Genomic DNA, 16,418 nt, shown 5'->3' with positions numbered 1-16,418 from the left:
CCCCTGGCGGCCGGAGGGGGAGCAGCGCGGACACGTCCTCGGGCCAATCGTTGGTTACCAGGCTGGAGCGGGGGTTTTTTTGTTGTTTTCCAGGCGACTACTGTTTTTCCCAGCTCCGAATTCCCCAACGCCTTTTCCCACTCACTCTTTTAATGCTTAGAAAGCCCGAAATAACCCACATTCAGGGAAGTACCAAATTAACCCTCCCAGGCCTGTGGATCACCCAGAGGAAAATACAGGCTATGTCACAGGCAGCTGGCTGGAAAGTTGAGGGAAAAACCTCAGAGAGGAGGAACAGTCCTGCACCCACAAGGTTAGGCGGACTCCTGGAAAGGGAGGTGGGGACAGGTGGAAAAGTAACATTTCCTGCCAGGCGAGGTGGCTCACGCCTGTAATCCCAGCACTTTGGGAGGCCTAGGTGGGTGGATCACCTGAAGGTCTGGAGTTCGTAGACCAGCCTGGCCATGTTGAAAACCCCATCTATACTAAAAATACAAAAATTAGTCGGGCGTGGTGGCGGGCATCTGTAATCCCAGCTAATCGGGAGGCTGAGGCATGAGAATCTCTTGAACCCAGCAGCGGGGGGTTGCAGTGTGCCGAGATGGCTGTGTTGCACTCCAGCCTGGGCAACAAAAGCAAAACTTTGTCTCACAAAAAAAGAAAGTAAACTTTAATTTTATTTTATTTTATTTTATTTTTTTTTTTTTTTTTTTTTTTTTTTTTTTTTTTTGAGACGGAGTCTCGCTCTGTCACCCGGGCTGGAGTGCTGTGGCCGGATCTCAGCTCACTGCAAGCTCCGCCTCCCGGGTTCACGCCATTCTCCTGCCTCAGCCTCCCGGGTAGCTGGGACTACAGGCGCCGCTACCTCGCCCGGCTAGTTTTTTGTAGTTTTTAGTAGAGACGGGGGTTTCACCGTGTTAGCCAGGATGGTCTCGATCTCCTGACCTCGTGATCCGCCCGTCTCGGCCTCCCAAAGTGCTGGGATTACAGGCTTGAGCCACCGCGCCCGGCTTATTTTATTTTTTTATTTTTTTTTTTGAGACGGAGTCTCGCTCTGTCGCCCAGGCTGGAGTGCAGTGGCCGGATCTCAGCTCACTGCAAGCTCCGCCTCCCGGGTCCACGCCATTCTCCTGCCTCAGCCTCCCGAGTAGCTGGGACTACAGGCGCCGCCATCTCGCCCGGCTAATTTTTTGTATTTTTTAAGTGGAGACGGGGTTTCACTGTGTTAGCCAGGATGGTCTCGACCTCCTGACCTTGTGATCCGCCCGCCTCGGCCTCCCAAAGTGCTGGGATTACAGGCTTGAGCCAACGCGCCCGGCCTATTTTATTTTATTGAGACAGGGTCTCGTTCTATTGCCCAGGCTGAAGGCAGTGGCGCTATCTCAGCTTATGGCAACCTCTGCCTCCTGGGTTCAAGCAGTTCTCCTCCCTTAACCTCTGGAGTAGCTGGGATTACAGGCATGTGCCACTACGCCCAGCTAATTTTGTATTTTTAGTAGAGACAGGGTTTTATCATGTTGGCTAGGCTAGTCTCAAACTCCTGACCTCAAGTGATCCGCCCACTTTGGCCTCCCAAAGTGCTGGGATTACAGGCCTGAGCCACCTTGCCAAGCTACAAAACTATTTCCTGAGCACTTGTTATGATAAATGCTCTTACAATCTTTACAACCCCATAAGGTGGGTGCTGTTCTGTCACCACGAGGAAAGTGAGTCACAGAGAGATTGGACCTAGGTACACCCAAACCAGTTATTCTGACTTAAGAATAAAAGTGAGGCTGGGCATGGTAGCTCACACCTGTAATCCCAGCACTTTGGGAGGCTGAGGCTTATCTCTTTTTTTTTTTTTTTTTTTTTTTTGTGAGACAGTCTCGCTCTGTCGCCCAGGTTGGAGTGCAGTGGCCGGATCTCAGCTCACTGCAAGCTCCGCCCCCCGGGTTTAAGCCATTCTCCTGCCTCAGCCTCCCGAGTAGCTGGGGCTACAGGCGCCCGCCACCTCGCCCAGCTAGTTTTTTTTGTATTTTTTTTTTTTAGTAGAGACGAGGTTTCACCGTGTTAGCCAGGAGGGTCTCCATCTCCTGACCTCGTGATCTGCCCGTCTCGGCCTCCCAAAGTGCTGGGATTACAGGCTTGAGCCACCAGGCCTGGCCGAGGCTGATCTCTTGAGCCCAGGAGTTCAAGACCAGCTTGGGCAACATAGCAAGACCCTGTATCTACAAAAAATTCAAAAGTTAGCCAGTGTGGTGGTGTCAAGCGTCTGTAGTCCAGCTACTCAGAAGGCTGAGATGGGAGAATCGAGACTACAATGATCCAAGATTGCGCCACTGCACTCCAGCCTGGGGCAAAGAGCGAGACCCTGTCAAGCAAGCAAGAGAGAAAGAAAGGGAGGGAGAAAAAGCCAGGCGCAGTGGCTCACGCCTGTAATCCCAGCACTTTGGGAGGCTGAGGTGGGCTGATCACCTGAGGTCGGGAGTTCGAGACCAGCCTGACCAACATGGAGAAACCCTGTCTCTACTAAAAATACAAAACTAGCTGGGGCATTGTGGTGCATGCCTGTAAATCCCAGCTACTTGGGAAGCTGAAGCAGGAGAACTGCTTGAACCTGGAAGACAGAGGTTGCGGTGAGCAGAAATCACACCACTGCACTCCAACCTAAGCAACAAGAGTGAAACTCCGTCTCAAAAAAAAGGGGGAAAAAAAAGGGAGAAGGAGAAAGAAACATTGAATTCTTTGAGTCTCACTTTTCTCATTTGCAATGTCCTAATTATTTCATATGGTTGTTTTCCATACAAAATAATGAAGTGAAGCTATTTAATAAATTTTAAAGTGCTAAACAAATGTCAGAGGTTAATAGCTATAACTGTGCCATCAGCTAGGTGACCTTGGTCAGAGTTCATTAACAAATGTTAAGTGATTTGAAGAAGTAGAAGGCAGTCCCCACTCCCAAAAACTACCAGTCTTATTGAATAATCTAGGGGGCATTTAGTTCTAGTATTCTGGATTCCGTGTCTGCCCTTCTTTTTCACCTGAAAAATTTCCCCCAAGAGAGTTATTCCCAGGTCAGAAAACAAAGGGCTCCACAGTCTCCTGAAAATGCACTTCACCTGAGAAGGCAAGTGGCTCGCCTCTAATCTAGTACTTATCAACTGTTAAGGGACATATGAATCTCCTGGGCATCTTTTAGGGTGGAGCTCAGAGGCTATATTTCCAAAGAATCCCCAGCTGATACTGCACAGACGACATTTTAAGTAGCAAGGCTCTAACCTAGGGGTCCCCAATCTTTTTAGCACCAGGTTTAGTGGAAGACAGTTTTTCCATGGGGAGCGGGGGAGGGAATGGTTTTGGGATGAAACTGTTACACCTGAGATCATCAGCCATTAGTTGGATTCTCATCAAAAGCGAGCAACCTAGGTCCTTCACGTGCGCAGTTCACAACAGGGTTCGCGCTACTATGAGAATCTAATGCCGCTGATCTGACAGGAGGCGGAGCTCAGCTTGCTCAGCTCACCTACTGCTGTGCGCTTCCTTTACAGGCCACTAACACTAGGGGCGGCGGGACTCCTCCTCTAACCTTTACCCATAGCCCCATTTAGTTTCCTAGATGAGTTCACCGTCACCTGGGAAGTCACAGAAAGCTTGAAGAGCACAAGGTATACACTAGGGATGGTTTGGGGATCCTGGCTGGGAAAGCTCTCCCTGAGAAGGGGAAGTGAGCAGGTTTGAGGGAAAGAGGGAATAGGTGACAGATTAGTGGAGAGCACTGAAGACCCACGATAAAGTTTCCGTTTGTACCTTGGTAACACCATCCAAACCCAGATACCCCTAGGAAAAATCACTCCGGCCTGCATCTTGCATCCTTCGATGAAACCAACAGGTTATAATGATCGGTTTAGGTGCCTGCATCTTACCCTGTAAGGTGAACCAGAGAGAAGGAACAGTGCTGTTCCGCCCGCAGCCCCCGCCCTGGCCTGGCACAAGTACTGTCCCCTCCCCCATACTGCTTATCTAACATTTGTGGAACGCTTTTCACAATTTGCGGGTTCTAGAAAGGCCCAAGTCCAGGCCTACCGCGCTCACCCAGTAACTTCACCAGGGGGCGCGGCGGGCCCGGCGACGCAGCGACTGTGACCCCATGGGCTCGGAGCGCTTAGCGGGCGGTCTCCGCCGGCCCCTCCCTACGACCTGGGCGGGAACCGAGACAGCGCGCAGGCCGCTTCTAAAAGGGGCCCCCCACTTTGGGAGTCATCGCCGGAGCCTGGGTGCTTGGAGCTCCGCCCGCCACCCCTTCCCGGGCCCGCTGGAGCCCGGCGTCCCGACCCGGGGCCGGTAACCAGGCGCACATGGCCTGCCCGGCCCTGTTTGTCCTGGCAGCGCGCCGCCCTATTTGAAGCGGTTTTTATCTCCCAGAAACCAGCAAAACCCCAAGCGGAGTCTAGGGAAGATGAAAGGGGCCGAGGGGCTAGGGAGGGGAGGACCGCGAGGCTGCGGCGGGCAGGAGCTGGCACCGGACAGGCGGGGACCGGGAGGCGAGAGGGCCAGACTCTGGGGGGTCCGGAGGAGCCCGTCCGGCGGGGTTGGGGCGGGATCCCGGGGGTCCACTCCATCCAGGCCGCCGCCTCGCTCAGACCAGCTCCAAGGCGCCCCCCTTCCTTCCTCCGCCCCAGCCCCGTCTCCCGTGTCTCTTCAGTCACAGCCCCCAGCCCACTAAAGAAGTCTTCGGAACTCGGATTTCTTCAAAGCGCCTTTGAAGCAGCGCGCCCCGCCAGAGGGCAGGAGATTTCCCACCTGGGCGGGGGCGGGAGTGGCGTCAGGGGGTGGGGGGGGGCTCGTAACCCGAGCCCGCCCAGGATCGCTGGCCCCCTCCCACCCGGAGTATCGCCTCTTGCGACCTGCGAGGTGGACAGTCCGACGCGGGTCGCAGCTGGGAGTCGGGGCCAGGCTGGGGGGAGTGGCCTGTGAGTCCCCTCAGCCCAGCGGGGGAGCCTTGGGGGGCGGGGGCCGCACAAAGCCCTATTGTAGCTCGGGGATGGCCGCCACAGAGTGGCTTTTGTTCTTCGGCTAACTCCGTGGCGGGCACGACTGATTGCAGGCCCCGGGCAGGGGGCGGGTTACGTGCCAGGCCCAGTCTGCCCGCCGGGAGCCGCACCACCGCCCGACTGGGGCCGCGCTGTAGTCCGCACTGCAACCGCGGTGCCAGCGCTCGGTCGCGTCACTGCCCTGACCAGGCTCAGTTGGTGCAGTCCAGAAAGTGCCAGGGTAGAAACCAGTGAGTCTTCCCAACTCTGCAGAAAGCACTGCACGCCCAAAAACAACACCGCCGGAGGATTTGACCGAGAAACAATTTTGTTTTGTGTTTTGTTTTGAGACGGAGTCGCTCTGCCGCCCATGCTGGAGTGCAGTGTCACGATATCAGCTCACTGCAACCTCCGCCTCCCAGGTTCCAGCGATTCTCCTGCCTCAGCCTCCCAAGCAGCTGGGATTACAGGCACCTGCCACCACGCCCGGCTGATTTTTGTGTTTTTAGTAGAGACGGGGTTTCACCATGTTAGCCAGGATGGTCTCGAACTCCTGACCTCAGGTGATCCGCCCTTCTCAGCCTCCCGAAGTGCTAGGATTACAGGGGTGAACCACCGCGCCCGGCGGATAAACTATTTCGCCGCGAGCATAATAAGCAAACGTGCACGATAGAATATTCACCCATGAGTAGTCTCCAATTTGCTAAGGAAAAAAACTCATTGGCCCTCGCTTCGCCCTTCCTCTTCTCCTTTTCTCACCAGGACAAAATTTCAAATTCAACTTTTATTTATTAAATTAAAAAAAAGACTCCACAAAGGGCATGATCCCTTCCATTCCACAATGTTCTCTCCCCAAGCTCCAGCGGCTTTAACCCTTTAACTTGGGGCCTTGAGACAGCAGGGGACAGAAAAGGAGGATCCAAAGTTACAGGAAAGGCACGAAGCGGCTTTAAAAGTCACTGGAGGTGGAGATGGGAGCATCCGAAGTCCCAGAGTAGGGGTGTGTGGATGCACCCCCAGATCAGCTTGAGGGCCTCTGTCTTCCTAGCTCTGTAAGTTGTTCTTTCTCAGGGCTTCTAGGCACCACGTCTAGCACAGTACCTTGCACAGAGTAGGCACTCAAAAAATACTTGATTTATTTGAATCTGATCCCAGAGAAAGCCTTCCCCACTGATTCTTCAGGAGGTGCACCTCCAAACCAATGTCCTCCTGTTAGATGGGCTTCCCCAAAGAGCACATCTAAGATGGCAGCTGCAAGCTCTCCATAACCATGGCAACAGGGGATTAACCTGATGGGGTCATGGTGTCTAAGGGGAGGGGCAGTGGAAGAACCTGCTCTGGGGTCAAGGGAGCTGGGGTACATTCCAGTACTTCTCCCCTCCATAGGACTTGAGGTTTCACAGCTTCTGGCTGGGGCTGGGGATGTTAGGGATCCCCCTAATCAAGAGATACCCCATCAACTCTTTAGCAGAGATCTAGCTAACCCAATTTGTAGAGACTTCATTATAAGAGAAACCCCATCAACTGAGATCCTGATGATAGACATTCTATTGCCAAGATCTTCTCCACTAACATTTTGTCTATACAGAGATGCATTTGACTAGAATTTCCTTAGTAGAAATGGATCCACTTCCCTCCCCAGCTCACTCTACCTGACCCGTCATCATAACTTACATAAATAGAATTATTATTACTATTCATTACTCCTGGTACATAGGGGTTAAATATACAGGCCTGGGGGCAGCCTCCCTGACCCTGGGGTCACCCCATCTTTGGGATCAGATCCCTGCTGGTCTGCCCCCCTCTTAGCACCCTGCCTCTGGCCAGGTCACTAACCCCAATCCCCCTAACCATGGTCCCTGATGAAGAGGCCACCAGGGGGCAATAAATTATCATTATCATTGTGTTTGTAAAAAGGAAAAAAGTTCTGGAGAACGGAAAGCAATGATGTAAGAAGTTGGGAAGACTGAAGCCTAGAGGCTGAGGGACAGCAGTAAATAAGCTTGAGAAGTAGAAAGGGTACATTTCAAGGAGTGAGATGGAGAAATCGTGTTGGGAGCCCAAACTGAAAGTGTGTTGGTGTGGCAGGGCCAGAGTCTAGGAAGCGGGAGTGCGGAAATCAGGCACAAGGGGAGGGCCTGAGATGAGAGTTTGCAGAAAGCCAGTCTCATGGTGAAGGGAGGTGAGCTGAGGAGGCATGCAAGGAGATACCCAAGCCCAGAATGACCAGGAGGGAGAAAGAGGGAGAGAGCCCTGAAGGATGGCATGCATGGGGCAAAGAGAGTGATTGGCAAGCAGTGGTCTAGAGAGCCAAGAGAGACTGGCAGGGCAGCCCTGGGGTGGGAGACCTTCCACCCAGCTCAGATCTCCAGCAAGTTGCTCTGCTCAGGGCTGCCTCCAGGGGCTTTCTCTGGGGTTGCTGGCGAGGCGGAAGGTCGGGGCGTCTGACTGGCCTCCTCTTCCCCCGTGCTGCGGACCTCCCCCAGCTCCTTGGGGCCACTGGGAGGGGGACCTGGGCCTGGTTCTCCATGGGTGCGCTGGTGTTTGCTCAGGTGGTCACTTCGGGTAAAGCGCTTGGAGCAGAGCAGGCAGGTGAACTTCTTTTCCCGGGTGTGAGTGCGCACGTGACGCTCCAGCTCATCCGAACGAGTGAACCTCTTGCCACAGAAGAGCCAGTTGCAGACGAAAGGCCTCTCGCCTGTGTGCCAGCGCAAGTGGGCCTTCAGGTGCGAAGCCTTGCCATACACCTTGCCGCAGCCAGGGATGTGGCAGCTGTGGATGGGCTTCTTCCGCAGCCCAGCCGCTGCTGCTCCCAGCCGCTCTAGCTCCTGGCAATTAGGGCAGTCGCAGGAGGAGCGACCTGCCCCACTGCCCCCATATCCACCACTGCCCCCGGTGCTTGCACCCCGTGGGGGTTTGGCTCCACCACTCCCTTCCAGCTGCCCACTATTTCCCACTGCCTTGGGTTTGTAGACATCTTGGGGCAAGACATGCTGGGGCCCTGGTTGCAAGAGGTGGGGAGCTGGGTAGGGGGCTGGATTAATAGGAGTAAAGTCGGATGGGTAGGTGGGCAGCTGGGGGTTCAGTGGAGGCTGAGCTGGACCTGTGGGCAGTGTCCCTTGCAGCCCATCACCCTGGCCCTGTCCACCACCTAGCCAGTTGCCTCCAGGGTGCACGTCCCACCATGGAGTAGGAGCATTGCCTGGGCCTGGTGAAATGCCTGCATGGATGCCTGCCTTGTACCAGGAGCCATAGGGGTGTGTCATGTCCAGAGAGGTGTAGACACTGGGCAGACAGTCAGAAGAGCCGTGCCCCTTGGGCACTAGTAGCCCAGGCTCCTGGGTGCCCGTGGGCCCAGGGAATGAGTGGGAAAAGGGAGGGTAGTCATTGGCATAGCCTGAGGTGGGTGCTGGAGGACTGCCTGCAGGTGAGAGGAGCCCATTAGTGCTTGAAAAGGGGGCTGGATAAGCATCCCCCATGGTTTTGGAGGCTGAAAGGTCACTGCCCACAGAGTACGGCTTCTTTGTGCCTGCTTTGCCCAGTGTTGTTGAGTCCCGCAGAGGGCTGGAGCCACCAAATTTGCTGCACGCTGCCGTCAGCATGGCCAGGGGACTGGAGCCATAGTGAACTTCCTCCTGTGGAAAGAGGGACACACTGCTTAGGGAGAGGGGAGGAGAGGTGCAGAATGAAGGGCAACACTTTAGGTCTGTGACCTAGAGACATCCACAGCAGAACAGAGGGGTCAGGGAAGAGTTGAAGAGGGTGGAGAATTACAGGTAAAAGAGGTTGGCCAGTGAGAACTGGACCTCAGGGCAGACTCACATGGAGTCGTGGGAAGAAGAGCAGAGGCCCAAGACTGCAGCTCAGTATCCCAGCCTGGGAGGCAGGAAGCAGAGCTCATTCTGGAGTTGCTAGGGGTGTACTAGGGGCCTCCAAGGAACAGGAGGTTCTTTTTCATTTTGTTTCTGGTTTTTGTGTGTGTGTGTGTGTGAGATGGAGTCTCGCTGTTGTCGCCCAGGTTGGAATGCAATGGTGTGACCTCAGCTCACTGCAACTCCGCCTCCCGGATTCAAGAGATTCCCCTGCCTCAGTAATCCCCAAGTAGTTGGGATTACAGGCGCCTGCCACCACACCTGGCTAATTTTTTTTGTATTTTTAGTAGAAACGGGGTTTCGCCACGTTGACCAGACTGGTCTCAAACTCCTGACCTCAGGTGATCCACCCACCTCGGCCTCCCAAAGTGCTGGGATGATAGGCATGAGCCACTGTGCCCAGCCTTTTCATTTAAAAAAAAAAAAAAAAAATATTTTTTGAGACAGTCTTGTTCTGTCACCCAGACTGGAGTGCAGTGGCCCAATCTCGGCTCACTGCAACCTTTACCTCCCAGGTTCAAGCAATTCTCCTGCCTCAGCCTCCCGCATAGCTGGGATTACAGCTGCATGCCACCACATTGAGCTATTTTGTATTTTTTAGTAGAGACGGGGTTTCACCATGTTGGCCAGGCTGGTCTTGAATGCCTGACCTCAAGTGATCCAAAACTCCTGACCTCAGCCTCCCAAAGTGTTGGGATTACAGGCGTGAGTGGCCACGCCCAGCCAAAAAAATATTTTTAGAGACAGGGTCCCACTGTGTCTCCCAAGGCGCCATCACAGCTCACTGTAACCTCAAACTTCTTTCTGGGCTCAAGCGATCCTCCCACCCTTAGCCTCCAGAGTAGTTAGGACTACAGGCATATGCCAGGGGCTCTTTTAAAATGGCTGTGAGACAGCCGGGCGCGGTGGCTCAAGCCTGTAATCCCAGCACTTTGGGAGGCCAAGACGGCTGGATCACCAGGTCAGGAGATCGAGACCATCTTGGCTAACATGGTGAAACCCCGTCTCTACTAAAAAATACAAAAAACTAGCCGGGCGAGGTGGCGGGCGCCTGTAGTCCCAGCTACTCGGGAGGCTGAGGCAGGAGAATGGCATAAACCCGGGAGGCGGAGCTTGCAGTGAGCTGAGATCCGGCCACTGCACTCCAGCCCGGGCAACCGAGCGAGACTCCGTCTCAAAAAAAAAAAAAAAAAAAAAAAAAAGGCTGTCAGAGAACTGAGGATAGAGACAGCAGCTAGGTGAAGTGAGAATTGGGGATCCTGACTCTTGGAAGTAGGTTTGGAGCAGACCAAGGCCATGGTCAGGGCCTTGGAGAGGAAAGATGAGGCTCGAAGAGCAGTGTAGGAAGAAGGTCAAAGTATTAGGGGACTATATTTGTTCCCATGCCAGATTTTCCCAGCTTCATCCCATACCCCATATTCCATTTCCTGTCGCTGCTTCAGCTCCTGACTAAGGCAGTGGTCTGGTCTCCCTGAGGTCCAATCCTCATGTCCCTGGTAAGGAATCTCTTGGCAGGGACTCAGTTGGGGAGCAAGAGGAAGTGATGGTGGAGACACTGGGACATTGAGAGGGAACAGGGCTGCCGCCAAGCCCGAACTGTGGCTGAGACAAGAATGCCTTTCAAGCAGGCAGTCAGCACCTCCTGCTTTGTGGTGCCAGCTGGTACCCCTTTGAGAGGGCAGGAAGAGCCCAAAGTCATCATCCCCTTCCAAGGCAAGGAATGGGGTGACTAAGACACTGGCCCACAGCCACACTGCTTCATGCCTCAGTGTCCCCTAACATGTAGTCCTTCTAGTACTGTGAATGAAGGAAGACACGGATGTAGTGTATGGGAGTCTTTTAGAAATGCAAGGGTATCTTCTGGCCAGGCGCGGTGGCTCATGCCTGTAATCCCAGCACTTTGGGAAGCCGAGGTGGGTGGATCACGAGGTCAGGAGTTCAAAATTATCCTGGCCAAGATGGTGAAACCCCATCTCTACTAAAAATACAAAAAAAATCAGCCGGGTGTGGTGGCGGGCGCCTGTAATCCCAGCTACTCAGGAGGCTGAGGCAGAGAATTGCTGGGAGATGGAGGTTGCAGTGAGCCGAGATGGCGCCACTGCATTCCAGCCTGAGCTATAGAGCGAGACTCCATGTCAAAAAAGAAAAAAGAAAAAAAAGAAATGCAAAGGTATCTTCTTAATGCCCACCATGCTGCTGCTACCATGCCAAACCACTCTCAAGATCTCCGCCTCTCAGGAAATCATGGTACCTCTCCCTGGGGGAGGCATCCAAGGAGGAAATGCCCTACAGCATTGCTGGCTGGCATAGACATTCATTCATTGCTGGGAATCCCACCAAAAAAGATGCCCTCAACATCTACCCCTATACAGTTATATGAGTATGAAAGGGCTAAAAGAACATGTTTTGAGGATTGGGTTCTTCACAAATTGATATGCCTGATCCTTTCCCAGTAAAGCTGAGAAAATAACTCAAGAATTCAGAGTTCTCACACCTGCCTGGTAGCTCTTAGCATGTAGTATGTGTATGATGCCAATCTGAGAGGTGGGCCTGGGGCCCTAGGGTTGCCATGAGGCGTATGTGCAGTCCCCACTCCTGCACTGCTCCCCAAGTGCAAACCTGCTGCTCCTCCTGCCTAGTTACCTCTCTCTAAGGTCCCGTTGACTCCCAAACTGAGCCACCAAAAGCTTTCTCCAGTCTAACCACAGTGAACACTCACGGTTCCTCCTAGTCAGGGTTTCCCAGGAACCCCTGATCTTCCAAGCAGTGGGTGAGCTATGGCAAGGCAGCTGATGGGGAGGACTCAAATCCTAGCAGAAAGAAGAGGTAGAAACATGGAGTTCAAAGGAGAGATGCAGATACCCAGAGACATGGGGCACAAAGAACCTGCGTAGGGTGAGTGATTGAGGTAAAAGACCCATAGCAATGGGGAAAGGAGGACCTGAGAGGAAAAACTGGCATTGAATGGCAGAAATAGCTACAATTCCAGCACTTTGGGAGGTCAAGTGGAGGAGGGTTACTTGAGGCCAGGAGTTTGAGACCAGCCTGGGCAACATAGTGAGACCCCATCTGTATAACAGATTTTAAAATTAGCTGGGCTTGGTGGTGCATGCCTGTAGTCCCAGCTCGTCAGGAGGCTGAGATGGGAAGATCACTTGAGCTCAGTAGTTAGAGGCTGCAGTGAGCTATGATTGCTCCACTGCACTCCAGCCTGGACAACACAGCAAGACCCTGTCTCAAAAACAACAACAACAACAACAAAAAGAGGCAGAAATAGGCAGGGACCTAAAAGAGCAGAAAGGTAAAAAGACACAAACTAAGAAGGAGAGATGATGGAAAAGAGACTGGGCTAGAAAAGCAAAGAAAAACAGAGACGAAAAGAAAGGTGCGGAAAAAAGAAAAGGGGAGGAGAAGGAAGAAGGCAGCCTTCCTACCTAAGAGAAAACCACCATGGTGCTGGGCCCCAGAAAACCCCCAGACCAGGCCACTCCTCCCTTCTTCTCCCCCCTGACCGCCCCCTCTCCCTCTGCCCAGCCCGGCTCCGATGGTTTCCCTGCGGTCGGTTTATTTTTAAAAACGCCGACGCCGTCCCCCACCCAGCCCTCACACTGCGGCCACAGGGGCCTCAGCCAAGCCCAGGGACCCCACCCAGCTGTGGGGAGGGAAGGAGCGGTGAAAGAAGGCAGCCAGCCCCAGGCCAACAGGAGACCCCAGCCCTGGGGAGTGGAGGCCCAGAGGGCCCTTGAAGGCAGGGAAGGGGGAGCAAGGAACCAGACCCCAGTGATGGGGGAGCTACGGGCTGAGCACGTGGCTAAGTTTCACCACAGCCTCAGTTTCCTTCTCCTGCTGATTGTTCTCTCCTGAGAACTCAGGGAAAGAGTCCTGGTTAAGAGTTTTAAGTATGTGTTCCCATACCTGATCAAATGTGTTCCCTTTCCAGGGCCCAGCAGTCCCACCTTCAAGTTGTTCCCTCCCGACCTCCACCCCACCACCCTTAAAACAAAACAAACAGAATTAAAGTATTGAAGTGGGAGTGTTTGGAAAAAGAACAAGATAGGAGCTGTCCCAACTCTCCCACCCAGATGTGGAGCAGGGGAGGGGGACCCCTCCTCCCAGGCAGCTCATGGTGCTGTGCCCAGCCTGGCCTCCCAGTGGAAATGCTCACCAGACATCTCAGGGCTGACTGGCCTTAGGTTCCCATTTTCCAGTTCTCAACTTTCTCAGCCTTCTCCCAAGTTTCTTCGTTCTCCCAGCTTCCCAATTCTCCTTTCCCACCTAGGCCCCCAACCATTTCTTCCCCCTCCCTGTTCCCTGCATCTCACTTGGCCGAGGTGAGCCCCTCATCAAGCAGCAGCTGCTTCCCTCTCTGAACCCCACGTTCTTCCCACTGCCAGAGAGCCCACCCATACCAGGCAGAGGGGTTCCTGGGGAGGTGGGGAGGAAGTTAAGGGCCCTGGTGCCCAAAAACTAGGTGCAGGTGGTCGAGGGATAGGAGGGACTGGTGTGCCTTTGTGTTGCAGGCATCTCTAGCTCACAGGAATGAGGGGACATGAAAGCCTAGCTTCCAGGACACTCTCCTTTCGCCATGCACTATCCCAATCCCATGTCTTTCCAGCAGGCCTCTGGGCCAGTCCCTCCCAAGGCACCAGCGCCACGTTGGCAACACTGGCATGATGCCCACGCCCACTGACACTGTCCCTGCCCTGGGTGGACCCAGGATTTCCATGCATCTTATTCCTCAAGACCACAGTGTTTCAACAATGGCTCAAAATAGAGTCTGTTGGGGAGGCGGCAGGACAACAGTCTGCACCCATTGCATCTGCGGGTAGACCCCTGGCTGGATACAGAGTGTGACAAGGGACATGGTGTCCATCTGGTTGGCTTGCATTCTATTCCCCCAAACTCAGCCACAAACTCACTGTCTCACAGCCTTGTGCACGCACCATTTATCACTTGGACTCACAGCGCTCAGATGGCCCCACTTACACACACACACATACACGCTCTCTCTCTCTCTCTCAGAGCCCTCAGCACACTCGACTGCACCCTAACGATTACACTAAGGCCAATGAACACAGGTGGTAAAAGACTCCTGCCCCATCTCTCATACACACACCTCTCCCACAGGTTGAGTGAGTCGGCTTCCTGTTTGGCCCCGCACCCCTGGGTCTGAGCTAGGGCACTGGGAAGTGAGATGTGGGACCCAAGAATAGGGCAGAGTCAAGGCTACTGCAGGGGGCTGACTTTCGGGGAGGGCCCTCTGGCCCTCAATTTCTGCAGAGAGACCTAGAAAGCAGGACAGAGATGGTGACAGAGAAACAGTGTCAGAGACCCAGAAGCAGGGAGGAGTCTGGCCCTGAGTGGCTGTGAGCCCTCCCTTCCCAACTCTGTGCCTTGAGTCTCCTAGAAGCCATGGTAGAGTCAGAAATTTCTCAAGACGCCAAACCCTGACCCCGATAGTACCCCAATTCCCTTTGTCCCCAGCGCCAGAGGCAAGGGATGCTGGGGTCCCAGCCCGGAGGGGAAGTGGCCCAGTCCGCCCTGGAGCCTCCCACTCCCAAAATAGAGCTGAGTTTGTCTTTGGCTGAAAGCTAAATATTTGTGAGCCGGGCAAGCGGCCTCAGACCCCGTCCCTCCTCCTTGGTTCCCTCTCAGGCCTGGGCTCAGTTCCCCTGGTCAGCCCCCCCACACGCACAGGCTGGCCTCCTCCTTTCTCTCATAGCCTGCCTCCTCTCCTCCACACACCAGCTCACAGGCCCAGCCCCCTCCCCACACAACCAGGCAAGATCCTGCCTGGGCTACGAGTCCCAGGAGACAGGACCCCTAATGAGCTATACCCAGTTGCTGCTCTGTGCCCACTCAGCCAGTCCTCTCTGCCTTCTATCTCTGCTGCCAGCTTATGTATTTCCTACCTCTCTCTCCTCACTACCCCTCGTCCCCCTCCCCCTCCCCCTCCCCCTCCTTTCTCCATCTCTTTTCCACTCCTCACAGTCAGTGTGCTTAGCTGACCTTAGGTAGGGGTCCATGCTGTCTTCTGACCTAATCCCCTCTCACCCTCTTTTCACTGCCCTCTGAACCCTGGCCCTATTCTTCCCTCCCTTTTCTCCTGCCCTCTGCTTCCCCTTTCTTGGACCCCACTCCTCTCTCCGCATCAGAAGGACCCCTGGAATTGACAAGCACCAGAGCTACTATCTATGTGAGTTGGAGGAGGTGGGTGGGCAAGGACTAGGACCATTAAGGTTGTGGCTGGTTTCCTGGGGAGAAGAGGGGACAGTTACCTCAAGCAGGGAGGACGCCATCCTGAGGCTGGGGAACGGGTCCCAAGGAGCCAGGCAGATGGAGAGAGCTGAGCCGGGGAGAGAGAGAGAAGGGAGAGGGAGGGAGAATGGGAGAATGGGAGAGAAGAGATCTAAAGTTAGAAGGGACTGGGGTGGGGGGTGGGGGGTGGGGGGCTGCTCTCTGTCTGTAGGGATCCACCCTCTAATTACAGCTTTCCCAGTGGAGAAGGCTCCGGATCCAATGAGGAGGGTGAGAGAGGGAGGCAGAGGGTCCAAATTTCCTGCTCCATTTGCTGAGCTCCCCAAAGAAGGGATCAGGGAGGGAGAGGAGAAAAAGGGGCGCCCATGGAAGGGGTGGGAAGCAGGAAGAGGGGAGAGCAACACGGGCAAGTTGTCAGGGCTTCCTCGCGGGGGCTGCTGAGGGGAGAGGTTAAAGGGATGGTGGACCCCGGTGTCCTACACATGGCAGCAGTCCCATAGGCATCTGTGGGCACCCCTCCCAGAGCTCCCCAGTGTCATGTACCTGGGGAACCTGGGGCTGGCTGTCCCGAGTCTCTCCTCTCTGGAGGTCTGGCAGGGAGAGTGCAGGAAACGGGCGGCCTGAGGGTGCTGGAAGGGATCCGCTGTCTCCCAGGCCAGCTCCACTCCTGTTCCCACTCAGGCTCCGGTCCTACAGTTCTACTCTGACTCCAGAGTCCTTGCTGCTGCTCGGCGGCTGCTGCTTCTGCTACTGCTGCTGCCTAGGCTGCTGCTGCCCGCCGCTGCTGAGGAAAGGAACAGGAGGGAAAAGGAACAAACCCCAAACCACTAATTAGAGATCCAGGGGGGGGATGGGGGGTTGGGGACGACACTCACACACAGAGACTGGAACGCACTGACATACACACTCATGGCCGAACACAGGGGTGATGCATGCACACGTACACACAGTACCACTCACATGGGTACAGCCACTATCATGAATGAACACAGACGGACACACACAAATGCACACAGTGACACACTAGAGGCACACGTACCATACCCGCCCCAGCTGACCATGCAGAGGCTTGCTTCCCCAGTCACCCACCTGCCTCTAGATCAGGACAGCAGTGTGTACGTGCCCCTGTGTGTGTGTACGTGCCCGTGTGTGTGTGCATGTGTGTGTGTTTGTGTATGTTGTGTGAAGAGGGATGAAAGGTTCTGAGGTGGAGGTTTCTCCTGCCTAAACTTTTAGTGTCACTGAGGTAGGTTCCAGAGCAAGGCCTGGAGGAGGG

The 16,418-nt window shown here is 54.5% G+C and overlaps 1 protein-coding gene across 1 annotated transcript; it reads right to left on the bottom strand.

Annotated features, from left to right (window-relative positions):
• Positions 1–5,781: 5,781 nt before the first annotated feature.
• On the bottom strand, positions 5,782–15,895 carry SP7 (Sp7 transcription factor). The gene is made up of 3 exons (XM_010373923.2): positions 15,686–15,895; positions 15,163–15,230; positions 5,782–8,647 (listed from the first exon to the last, which is right to left on the bottom strand). Exons 2-3 carry the CDS (start codon positions 15,181–15,183, stop codon positions 7,373–7,375), a joined length of 1,296 nt encoding a protein of 431 aa, XP_010372225.1. The 5' UTR covers positions 15,184–15,230; positions 15,686–15,895; the 3' UTR covers positions 5,782–7,372.
• Positions 15,896–16,418: the final 523 nt, after the last annotated feature.

Source organism: Rhinopithecus roxellana, chromosome 10, assembly GCF_007565055.1.
Source record: "Rhinopithecus roxellana isolate Shanxi Qingling chromosome 10, ASM756505v1, whole genome shotgun sequence".
NCBI classification, from domain to species: domain Eukaryota; kingdom Metazoa; phylum Chordata; class Mammalia; order Primates; family Cercopithecidae; genus Rhinopithecus; species Rhinopithecus roxellana.
This window is presented reverse-complemented; position numbering and strand designations above follow the sequence as displayed.

Coding starts and splice junctions, on each gene's coding strand:
- SP7 (XM_010373923.2), bottom strand. CDS start 15,183: ATGGCGTCCTCCCTGCTTGAG. Junction 8,648..15,162: donor TGGCGTCCTCCCTGCTTGAG/GTAACTGTCCCC, acceptor CTCTTTCCACAG/GAGGAAGTTCACTATGGCTC.